General features: G+C 34.4%; 1 protein-coding gene across 3 annotated transcripts in view; it reads left to right on the top strand.

Moving 5' to 3' along the window:
- LOC110026997 (enhancer of mRNA-decapping protein 4-like) overlaps nucleotides 1-13,156 on the top strand; it is a 62,152-nt gene that overhangs the window by 23,368 nt on the left and 25,628 nt on the right. For all 3 annotated transcript variants that reach the window (XM_020728247.1, XM_020728245.1, XM_020728248.1), the window contains exons 5-6: nucleotides 8,234-8,362; nucleotides 8,483-10,087. In XM_020728247.1, coding sequence (XP_020583906.1) covers nucleotides 8,234-8,362; nucleotides 8,483-10,087 — 1,734 coding nt within the window. The remainder of the gene's footprint in view (nucleotides 1-8,233; nucleotides 8,363-8,482; nucleotides 10,088-13,156) is intronic.

The raw sequence follows: 13,156 nt of genomic DNA, 5'->3' as shown, positions 1-13,156 counted from the left end.
GACTATGAATCATTTCTGAATATAATTAAATCGAAAATTCTCATTTTTAACTTGACCGTTAAAAAAAAATAAAATAAACGAAAAGGAGACAATTCATTTTCAAAATAAAGTCAAACCAGTAAAGCTTAAAACGAAATCATGAATGTATCGGTCTAAAGACGTTTAAATTCATAAAAAAGTAAAAAAAAGAATGTGATCTCAAAAAATCAACAATTAAAATGTTCAAATCGATATATGAAAGCCTCAACATGTAAATCAAATTTTAATGAATAAAACTTCAAAAATGCAATTTGAACTTCATTAAATAAAGCCTCAAGGTCCTTGAATCAATCTTAGGAAAATATCATTTTCTCACTTTTCATAAATGAATCAACTCGTGACAATTTGGGGGAAACCCAAACCTCTTTATGAATTCAATTTATATCAAGTTTGCTCACGGCTAAACAACAAACCAAAGTTTACTAAGCCAACAAAGCTACCAAACCATTCTCTCAACAAGGCTAACCCAAACCCAGTAGAAAGGGGGAAACCAACTCACGGCCAAGGACAAAGGGGGAAACCCAAACCTCTTTATGAATTCAATTTATATCAAGTTTACAATTTCTTGAAACAAAGTTTCAAGAACTTGTCATATGTCACAAAACAAGAGAGAATAATCCATAAGGAATGACTTTCTAAATTTTCAAAAGCTATACCAATACCCAAAAAAAAAATAGAAAAATATTCCAGCTAAATCGAACTCACTAAATGAGTTAAAACAAAGTTATAAAAATCAGATTCTATAAAGCCAAAATCGAGCCCAAGAAAAGGGCAAATCTAGTACAATACATGGGGCAAAATAGAAAGCATGAAATGAGCCCCCAAACATATCTTTCCATAAACATAAAACAATTTCCAGCATGCATTCTAGTAAGGGGCAGCAAGAGAAACATGAAATAAGCCTCAAACATATTTTTCCATAGACATAAAACAATTTCCAGCATGCATTCTAGTAAGGGGGCAGCAAGAGAAGCATGAAATAAGCCCCAAACATATCTTTCCATAGACAAAACAATTTCCAACATGCATTCTAGTAAGGGGCAGCAAGAGAAACATGAAATAAGCCCCAAACATATCTTTCCATAGACATTAAACAATTTCCAGCATGCATTCTAGTAAGGGGGCAACAAGAGAAGCATGAAATACGCCCCAAACATATCTTTCCATAGACATAAAACAATTTCCAGCATGCATTTCATACTTCCAAATATTTCAAGCAACGAAAGTAATAGAGGCAACCCTCAAACATGCTTTTCTATATGTATTTCTAAAGGAGTAAAATGCATTCCAAGACCACCTTAGCCATGTTTTCATATGTTTCAAGCAAAAAAAAAGTAGAGGTGATCCATATATGCATGCTTCATATCTCACCATCTAAACAAATACTCATGCTTAAGCTTCAAAATAAACTTCCATATTTAATGCCATCCGAAATGATGTAAAATAGAGGAGAGAAGAAGAATACCTCTTTTCAACAGATTTAAAATAAAATTATAAAAATGATTCAAGAAAACCACTCCAAGCGAAATATTCCTCCTAAACTTCCCCAGAAACGACAACCACAAATGCTCCACGCCACAAGCACTCTAAAGTTCTAGCTTAAGGAGGATTTCGACAAAGCTTCCCTTCCTAAAAGCCTCAGAAAATGGCACCCTACGAATGCTTTTGAACAGCAAAACCGAGAGAAATATTTTCCTCAACAATAGAAAGAAATTCAAGCTTTTCTCTCTCAAAAACTCTCTTTTTTCTCTCAAAATTTTCAACAACCCAATACAGTAAATTAGGAAATCATTTTATAGATAGAGAGAAGAGAATAAAAAGCCACCAACCAGCCTCCCTAGCAACGAATCACACCATGGGGGAATAAATGCCACAGTAAAGAAGGAGATATTACAGCCTCGAGAAGGAGAAGGGTCGGTCAGCCCGCCTCTCACAGCCAAGGGGAAACTCGAGGAGACAAGCCGCGTATGCGAATCGACAGAGGAAGACTCGAGAAGATGAGTCGCGAGCGAGAACGACAAGGAGAGCCGCGCGGATCCATCGTGGATCTAGGGCACACGGAGGAGAGGGAGACGAGCCGTGAGATCGAGCCGATTGCAAGGCCGAATCCGAGTTTAAGCGAGAGTAGAGGCGTAAATAGGATTTAGGTTTAATATAATTATAATTTAAGGATATTTTTATAAAAGAAAATATTTAATATTTTAAAAAAAAATTGTGTTTTATTCGTGTGTCGTAACATATCAAATTTGGATGACATATTAAATTTGGATGTCCTTTCTAGGTATTTTTGACATTCCGGACGCGCTGGCGTGGTCCGTTTCGCCGTCAGAGGTCATCCAGAGAAGTTCGCATTTTCACCCGTCCTTTAAGTTCAATTGAAGACCGTCCTCGTGCAATTTTGTGAATTTTGTGCATTTAGTGTGTGTATGTGACGAAAAAATTGTGATGATGTTTTCCTAAGGCTTGGAGTCCTATTAGGAAATTTTCCCTTGAGTCTTCACAAAATAACCAATAACCACTCGTTAGATGGTCTTGTGTCATAAATGTTAGACATCAAAGAGAAATATGAAGTGGTTAGAATTTCTAAAAGGGTGGGTCCCAATTCTAGTTTTCTAATATGGTCAATAGGAACTCCTAGAGCTAGATCCTAGGATCCTAGGAAAAGGTGATGACCTAAGAAATGAGGTCAACACATACATGTTTGTTTAGCTTTTTGTGGCTACTATTTATAATGATATTGTATTCATTATTTTAGATTATAGTGATTAGAATTTAGAGGTAGTTTATACTTGGCTTGACTGATTCCCTTGTGATAAGTTATGGTATACTTTGTAGAAAACATTATGATTATGCCTGAACTTGATTAATTTCACCTGCTCAATTCATTAGGATTGAATTTTTCTATGCAAGGTAGATTTTATTGAAATTTGAAATTGTTTTTTCACCAAAAGAATAGAAGTCAATTTTTGAAATCCTTAATTGAGGGATATTAATTAGGTTTATTACGGCCTATTTTTTCCCTCTTAGCATACTCTGTTTCTTCTGTGAATTTTGTATAATTTATCATTAGAATAAAAATGATCCCATATTTTTCTGTTTTTTTAATATGGGATTAGAGTAATTTTTCTCAATCTTTTATTTCCACTTAGATTTCTCTCTTATTCTCACAACCTGATCTTCTCCCAATTGGATTTTAATTTTTCCTTGTTCATTCTCTAAAGTTTTGCTTAAACCACAACGATGATCAAATATGGCTTGACTGTGGAAAGATGCTACTCCTTTGGTACCGCCTGTTGCTATGAAGCTAGATCTCATCACAATACTGGTATCTCAGCACTAGAAATCAATTTTGGTGTATTTGCTCGAAAAGATATGGTTTTGATTCTTTTGAGCTCCTTTAGCATCCAAAATGAAAAATCTAATTCTATGTAGTGGACATTGGAGTCTGTGATTTTATAATAGGGAATGCTACCTTTTTTTTATACTTTTCATACACAGTCATAATTATTTATTGGTCAAAATCACAAGTTATTGGCATTGGAATTGTTACCATCGTGAACTTTATGATTCTTAACTCAAATTATCTGGTTTATTAAGATTTCTCACAATTTATTACTAATAGATAAAATCCCCAAATATATGATCTGTACCACTAAATTTCATCTTACACAGTAAATTTTATGACATGGTCTCACTTCCTAGAAGGGATGATTAGTAAGGCAAAGGACAATATTAGTCACTGCTTCATACTTTGAAGGGAATCTTGAAAGACTAGAAAATATGCTCAATATGCATCTTTAGTTCTCAGGAAAATTTAATTGGATAAATGAAAAAATGATCTTAGATGTTGCTCAATCAATTATGTTCACGAGTAATATCCCAAAATATTTTTGGGAGTGGTTTTTTATCTCTTTAGCTGTATATAACATGAATTCTAAATTTTAAAACTCTCCTCAAACTCTTAGCCTTGCCTATCCAAGAAATAGACTCATCTCCGTTATCTCCCTCAAAATGCTTTGGTACATTTGCTTTTTCATCGAAAAAGAAAGCTTGACGTAAAAATCATAAAATGCTTTTTTTATTGACTGTTATCCTCATCAACAAGATTATAAATGTTACTCAATGCCAGAAAAAAAAAGAAGTCCGCCTGTGTTTTTGTAACCTTCTAAAAAATATAATAATTCTTTTTCAATATTTAGGGGGAGAACACCAAATCTTTATAAAAGTCTCAGTTTTGCAATATTTATGGTTCGATTTTATAGGATCTCTGCTAAGGGTATAAACAAGTTGAGCTTGAGCAAGCTTAATTGTTGTTTGACTGGACCTGTTATGCAAAAGGCTACAAAATTTTGTTCTTGGTGTTTGACTTGTTAGCTTATCGAGCTCTGTTTCAATGGCTTATTTACTTATTGTTGCTTTATGGAAAAACATAAGAATTTGTTACAAATACTCGATCAGTCATATTTTCTATGACAAATTACTCCTAACTTCTTGCCTTTACTTTAGGTTTGTTTAATATTTACAAATTTAAAAAGTTATAAAATTTTTTGAATGATGGCATACAATTCAGTATGAAATGTAGGCATTTAAAATAATCGGTGTTTGGATGCTTTCAAAATTTCCTTAAAGGAAGAAGGTTGTTGGTTGTAAATGAATTTTCATGTTAAGTACAGACTACAGAGCAGATAGGAGTGTTGATTGATACAAAGCAAGACTTGTCGTAACATATTTCATTCAAAACCTGTGATGTTGATTTTTTAATAAACCTATCGCGAATTGCTAAGATAAGCACAATCATGGTAATTTTTATCTATTTTGGCAAATTTAGATTAGCACTCTATGAATTTAATGTAAAAAATGCATTGATTGATAAAAGAAAAGCCCAGGTGACAATATCTTCTCAATTTGAGAGGTAGAACAAAACAAACGAAGTTTGCATACTAAAAAAAATACTCATTTGTCTTAAAGTATTCATTGAGAATTTTAGTTTGACAGATTTATTATGATGATTAAATGACATGACTAATTTAAACGACAATATGATCACATTTCATTTATCAAGAAATCATCTGAAGGTATTTTTATTTTTTTCCTAATTGTTTATGTTTATGACATTATCTTAATTTGGGACTAAGTGGAAGAGATAAACAAGCTAAATTATGTCCTTTTTGAAGAATTTATTATCAAGAATCCAGGCTTATTAAAGTATTTTTTTTTGGCTTGTAAATGACAAAATCTTTTAAAGGAGTATCTGTCTGGCATCAAAAACACATTCTGTACTTACTGCAGGCAATTATCATGCTTAGATGTAGGCTTGCAAACACACGAATGGATTCAATAAACAAAATTGGAATTAAGAAAGATTCAACCCAGTTGACAAAAGAATGCACCAATGATTAGTAGGGCAATTTATTTCCTATCTCACACTAAACCTGACAGCATTGTTAGTCAATTTATGAATTACCCCATAAAGGAGCACTTGATGCCTTAACATATACTATGATATCATAAATAAAGTACCTGAAAGTGTTATTCTTCGAAAAGAGGGCTTTCAAGAGTTCTGAAATTTTTGTTGATGCTAATTGAACTGTATCAGTAACAGATAGAAACTCTACATTTGATTATTGTTCATTTTGGTGGTCAAGTTTAGTTACATGGTGAAATAAAAAGCAGCATGTGGTAGCTTAGAGTTGTACTGAAGCAGCATGACCCATGAGATTTTGAAGCTTCATGGCTTAAACATGTTCTCAGACATTTAAAAATCTTTCTACTACAAAACATATGATAATGAGTTTTCATAACTAAACTGCTATCAGTATGCTAAGAGTTCTTTCCATCATAATCAGGTAAATTTTGAAGTTGATAAACACTTTATAAAGGAGAAAGTTGATTAGGGTATCATCCAACCAAATTATATTGACAAAACTTTAGGCAATGGTTATCTTCACTAAACCTTATACGCAATCATAAATTAGAAATCTTATTTTCAAGTTAGAAAATATCAACCTTTGTACTTAGTTTGAGGGGGCGGGGAAATCTCAATCCTAGCAATTTCCATCCAATCCCCGTTGGATAATCTATCTACCTCTACCTAGCCTTTTCGATTGTCTTCTGCTTTTCAATCAACCATCCTGGCTATCCACGACCTCAAGCCTTTTCAAAAGCAGTTTGCCAACCACGATTTCTGATTCTGGAATATTTTTTTAAAATTTTGAATTGATTGTAATTGATTATATTAATTTTTTTTCCGGTTTTTCCTCTTTATCAGCTATATTTCTCTTATAGATATCGTTTCCGTTTTACCCATTGGAATAAAAAAAAATTGTTGTATTTTTCTTTTAAGTTTTTCAGCAATTTCCATTAATTTGGTGCCACTGATATTTGTCATTTAATAGGAGTTCTGTTTCGTGGCAAGCAGCTGCAAGCCCTTAAAAAGAAGTATCTGTGCTGATCTAAAAGTTTGAAACTGAGAACAACTGTTTGATCTTCTTAGTCAAAGTTGGCGTAGTTTGAAGATGTATTTTAAACAGTGGTGTGGGCTATGGAATATTGTTTTCAAAAGTTTCAATGTGATTACTAGTCAATTCTTTAATATGTTTACCCATTTTTTGGGGCCATCTCGTTTGGTTTGAAAGGTCAAGTGAATGTTTAAGGGAGGGTGGCCTGTCTGTCTTCTGGTTTTTAAAATTACTTGAAAGAAGGTATTGTTTGATGTTCTGTTGGTCCTTTCCTTCTCTTTGGATGTGACAGTTCATCTATTTTGTGATATATGAAATAGTGTGGAAACTTGAGGTTACTGAGACGGGGGAATGCGTAGAGCTATTTATTAGTTTATGTGATTTCGCATTTGCAGGAAATAATGCATATATTTTAATTTCTTAATATCAGGTTAGGAGATGTTAACCTCTTGGTTCTGTTATATGGTGCAGGTTACAGGGTAGGCTGCTTGGTTTCCACACATAGAGGGCCTTTCTTTACGCACTATGTTGAAATTGGGAATAGAAGCAAGTTGTATATACACCCTTGTGTTTGTTGTGCGTTTATTATTGCTACATTGTTTGCTTAGGAACTATGTTTCTTGGTTTTATGGAAAAATCAATTTCTTTTGCTTTCCGAGATTGCTTGGGTTCTCTGGTTTTGCCCTGTTGAAAACAAAGTGTTCCATTTTTGGATGAGGTTTAAATTTTCTAATGGAAAACTTAGAACAAGATGCATTATTATTGCTTTGAAAAAACATCTTAGCTGCTAACTTCTATACATAAAAAAGCTAATTTATAATTGCAGGAAATGGACTAAGCATCCCATTAAGCATATTTAGTAATGCAAATGAATTCAAGGGCCTTGTGGTCTGTGAATGATTACGCTAGAAGTACTAAATTCTCAGTTGAGAAAAAAAAGTTCTTATGATTTATTAATCAACGTGGAATATATGAAGAATGAAAATGTAATGGACTAAAGCATCCCATTAAGCATATTTAGTAATGCTTATGAAGGGCATTGTGGTCTGCGAATGATTACACTAGCAGTACTAATTGCTCTGTAAAGAGCAAATAAGTTCTTATAATTTATCAGAGTGGATGATTAATCAAAATGGAATATGTGAAGAATGAAAATGTAATGAATTTGTTGGAAATTTTGTTTAATAACTTATAATTTGTCAGTTTTATGTGTAAAATTATTCTTCATAAATTATTAACTAATTCTATCCATGCTAATTTGCATTTACCCTTTCTCAATCTGCCTAACACTTATTTTATTTATGCATTTGATAGGCCCATTTTCAACAATCTTTGGAAACATGTTTGATTATAAATATCTATCTATCTATCTATCCATATATATATATATATATATATATTGAATCAACTTGTGCTTGGTGCAAGTCTTCTATGCTTTATTCTAAAGAGGAGAATGTTACTGCACGCCATAACATTAACTTGCTTAATAGGGGCTTTTTGACACAAGCAAGTTTTTGGGGCATTTTTTTTGGCCCATTTTATATTAATGAATATTATTGATATTTTCTTATACGTAAGTGGCATCGAACTATAAGCTCAATTGACTTTAATTTAATTTAATTGTTCTTAAAAAAAAATTAACATGCCCTTTTTAACCCATACGTAACTTACTTTTATATTGAACTCCTCGTGTTGGACCATTTATTGATACTTTGTTCTTTATTTTGATTTCACAGGTAAAAATATGGGATGATCGGAAGTCACTGCCCCTTGTGACATTGAGGCCACATGAAGGCCAACCAGTCCATTCAGTTTCATTCATGACGCCCCCGCAATGCCCTGATCACATTGTTCTTCTAACTTCGGTTTGGAACATTGGCTTTTTCAACTTCAATTTTCAAACTTATTGTTTATTTATTAGTTTATTATTATTTATCTCTTCAGTCATGAAGGATGGTAAACTGTTGTCATGATTGTTGCTACAGGGTCCATTGAACCGTGAACTGAAGTTATGGACTTCCTCAGCTGAAGAAGGCTGGTTATTACCCAGTGATTCTGAATCATGGAGATGTAATCAAACATTGGAATTAAAATGTTCGTCAGAACACCAAGTAGAGGAGGCCTTTTTTAATCAAGTCGTTGTTATGCCTCAAGAAGGCCTTATATTACTTGCAAATGCTAAGAAGAATGCTATATATGCTGTCCATATTGATTATGGTCCGCATCCAGCAGCAACCTGCATGGACTATATTGCTGACTTTAATGTTACAATGCCTATTTTGAGTCTCACAGGAACAAGTGACATCTATCCTGATGGTGAACATGTGGTGCAAGTTTACTGCGTCCAAACACAGGCTATTCAACAATATGCTTTGAATTTGGTACAGTGTTTGCCACCTGTTGATAACCTTTTATTGGCCAAAGACCCCTGTATTTCTCATGTTTATGATGGAATTAGTTCAACAGGATTTTCTGCATCAGAGATTTCACGTGGTACTAGTGATATTCCATTTGCTGCTGCTTCACCCATACGTTCTGTTGGTGTAAGCAACTCTGAGAACATGGTTGTTTGTCCTCCAAATTTGTTATCTTCAGATGCTAACAATATTCCCGAGTTGGCTTCATCGAATGTTGATATTCATCCTTCTGCTCCTCCACTTCCAAGTGTTGGCAGTGATAATTTACACCCTACTTCATCCCCTGATCCTTTAGATTTGGACCTCTCACAGAGGTTTACTGGTTCTAAAGTTGCATTGAAAGGTTTAGAACATGGGAAATCACTTGGGGAGCGTGATGTTTATCAGGAAGTTAGTGATTATCAAGCTGAACAGGGAGAACATGATGGGGCTGTAAACTTGCCTAATCGTCCTTTGACTAATGACAACTTCGGAGGGGATAACATGAAAACTGGTCCAAGCGATACATCTATGATTCAGAATTCTCCTCTAATGTTCAAGTTGGGTGGAACTCACTTGGTGACTCCATTAGAAATTTTGTCAGGTGTGAAGTCTTCATCTGAAACTGCTGCTAATCAGAGAATTGATGAAGTGAAGCTTCTAGATCTGATCGGCAACAACGATTTGAAGCATGCTGAAGTAATTAAAGTCGTGGATGAGAGTGTGCTGGATAAGTCTGAGGAATTCAGTTCTCAGAAAGAGGCAAATAATGCTTATAATGAGAGTAAGGATCAACCGTCAAGTTCGTCAGTTTCAAATATCATGAATGACAAGCCAAAAGAAGGTGATGCATTTAATGCAGGTCTTTATAATGGGATTGAAGTTCAGGTGGGTGATTATGGTAGTGCTGCTGGTGCGGTTGAGCAGTCTTCTGGTAATATTGAGGAAACTGTCCTGAAAAACACAACAGATCTTTCTCAAAGAGAAACTGGATTTTTTGATATTCCAGCATCAAAAGCTGCAAAAGGAAAGAAGCAAAAAGCCAAGCAGGCTCAAGTATCAGGCTCATCATCACCGTCTTCAAGTCCTTTCAACTCCATTGATTCTTCAAATGAACATCGGAGTGGCATGTTCGCTCCTCCAACAGAGGCTTCTTATTCCCAAATTATGTCAATCCAGGATGCTTTAAACCAGGTAATTTCGTGATTCCATCTTATTCTTTTTCATGCATTGGTGGCTGCTAATTATTTCTGATGCTCAAATCTCAATAATCACACAAATTTTAATTGACTCAAAATCGAGTGCTTTGATTTGAGGATGTCTACCTTGAAAGAAGTTTGATTTAACTCGAAATTGTTTTGATGTATTTATATGTGAACTTAAAAATTTATTTTCATCCATACATACAGATACACATAAGAATTCATTCATTCATATATAAAAAAAACAAACATTGCAACATGTTTGCTCTACATATTATTGGAATTATAAAATCCTGATTGTTTGGTGTGAATCTTAGTTCTCGTGGCATGCTAGAATGGTCAAACCAAAGTCCTTTTTGACTTATTTTGATTGAATCAATGTTCTAATGAACTTAAATTGGTTGGTCAATTCTTAGACAACCTTTGTAAAAGTTGTGGACACTTTAACAGCTTTAATCAGGGTTTGACTATCCAAATCTTTATAACAAGTCGAATCAACTTAACTGTAATAGACTATCTTGGTTCAACTTGGCCAACTTCTTTTTCCTTGCATGTGCCATGAAGCCCTTAGTGATTAGGGTTTTCAGATTGGACTCTAGGTTTGTCCATTGATGAGAAGTACATTAGGCACGTTCATTACTATTAGTTTGCAGCGTGCGTTTGTTCATGTGCATTTCTCTTTTTGAATCTGTAATTCATAAAAAATGTTTTCTTCTACATGCCTTTTTTTTCAAAGCATTTGTTTTATTATACTCTTCTTTGGAAGAGAAGCATTCCATATGATATTTAAAAGACACTTCCATTTTTGTATGTACTGTATAATCCGAATAAAAACGTGAGAATTCTACTAATAATTAATCTCATTAATTTGATGAATATTACTTTTCTCTGTCACTGTTGATGTACTAGCAATGTTGCCCAAACGTCATGCTATTCTCGAATTGTTGTTTCAAGACATCATCAGTGGTGGCTGCCATCCTCTCGGTTTAGCTCGAGTTTGGGCTGGTTGGCCTTGGATGGGGATCTGTTCAATACAAATCTACAATATCTTTGATGATAGGACAACCTTAATCTCCTTCATTCATCCCTGATATGCATGAAATTTTGGATTGAATGCAACCAGATTAGCCCTTCGCAAGTCTATAAAGACTCAAATTTTGCATATTTGAGGGAATTCCTTAACAATCCTTGAAGGAGCTTTAGATAAGATTTTGGAACTTTGCTTAAAGGAGTTGTTGCTAGTTGTTGGTTCCTGTTTCGATTCATGTGATTTGATGATGTCATGGCTTGGTGAAAATCACTCATTTTTTATGCTTGATGTCAATGATGGATACTTTTCCAGGCAAGCCAAGTGAAAGTCACAGTTGGGAGTTGAAGAAAAAGAAAAAAAAAAGTGTTATGTTTAACTCTGGAAATGAATTTGCAACTGCACAAAAGAAGATAATTTGTAGTGGTTTTATTCGGATACCTATGTGTATTTCTTTGGGGACGAGAAAATATTTACTACAACAAATAAAATATAGCTGAAAGGTTCCGTATTTTCTCTAGTGCTTTCTTGAGAGCTCTGAGAGAGAGTGAGTGAGAAGAGAGCAGAGAATTGCGGTATAGAGAGGTTACACTTGAGAGAATGAGAAATGTAAATTTTTATCTTTACATAAGGCGTAAAGAGAAAGAGAAATAATAATGTGAGCAATCATGCCTTTAGTATAAGATGAATGAAGATGTGATGTAGGCTTTAAAAAGAGCCCTTTTAATATGCTGACAACCTTAATAGTATATTTAAATGTCAGAGGTGAAATAAAGAGGAGAATCCTCAGACAATGCTTTGAAACCGACTAGATGAATGCTTCAAAGTTTGTGTTTGAGTGAACATGCAAAATTCGATAAACTTTGTATGATGAGATGATAGGGTTTTTATAGTCGAATTTAACACTTTGACTTATAGGCTATTCTATAGCAATTATGGCAGTATATAGTTCAGTGCATTGATAAGATTGGTAGTGATTCCATGTCATTTTAGAATGAAAGAGCGTTAAATTTGGGGTCTTGGATAGTGACAGGTGACAATGACTTGCTGCAGCGTTGAATGATCACATGTTTATTATTTGGCATGGACAGTGGTCTGTCTTGTTGAATGTGCTTTACAGTTGGCTAGATATCATAGAACGGTGAGACTTTTCATAACCATCTACATATTTTCAAGGCATGCTTGCTCTTCTCTTTACTGATGGGGAGATTTCTATGGTTGTTTGATTACTGGGCATCTTACTTTATTGGCAAATTCTTTGTTAATTTAAAGCTAATAGATGATTATTCTGTTGTCTCATTGAACCTCATCATATCATCTTAATTTTTTTTTCTTCAAATTAGACTATATCAAAACTTTTGTAGTGACCCCGTTCTAGGGGGTCTAGAAGTCCTTTAGAAGGAGATTTAGCAGGGAGGTGGTCGTGGAATGGCAAGGGAATGAGAATGTGGTAGGTCGGAGGCCTTTGGAAGGGGTTAGGCATCATTCGACGACTGTCTTGGCTGAGAACAACATAGAGAACCCCAAAACGATGATGTTGTCGGCGCTTAAAAGGGGAAAAAGTTAATGTTTGGGGGTCGCCCGTAAGAAGCTGTCGGCAGCCGGAATCGAAATCCCGTCGCCCGCTTCGGAAGGACTTTTTAATTTACGTATATATATATAATTTTAGAAAAAAAATATGAAATCAAACTGACCTCATATTTTCCATAGTTTAAATGAAAGAGCACTCAACCTCAAATCCTGTATCTACCCCAAGGGATAAACACAAGACTTGAAGGTGAAGCTCGATCAAATAAACTAAGAAAGATATGATATCCGTTTGGGTCTGCGAAACCGTTTTATTTGCCGACAAGTTCCCCTATTTAATACAAATAATTAAATAGGGTTTATTTTAAGCTGGGTTCGGAAAAGCTCCCTATAAGGGCAAGCCCCTATAGTTAATTACATCTTAAATGACCGAAGTCACCTAAGAAAACTCTCGATAAAAATCAGGGAATAATGTCTTCAAAGAGGTCAAAAGGGATAGGACTTTTC

Source organism: Phalaenopsis equestris, unplaced genomic scaffold (genome assembly GCF_001263595.1).
Source record: "Phalaenopsis equestris unplaced genomic scaffold, ASM126359v1 Scaffold000411, whole genome shotgun sequence".
Lineage (NCBI taxonomy): Eukaryota > Viridiplantae > Streptophyta > Magnoliopsida > Asparagales > Orchidaceae > Phalaenopsis > Phalaenopsis equestris.
The sequence above is the reverse complement of the archived record's forward strand: the minus strand, read 5'-3'. Positions and strand labels throughout refer to the sequence as shown.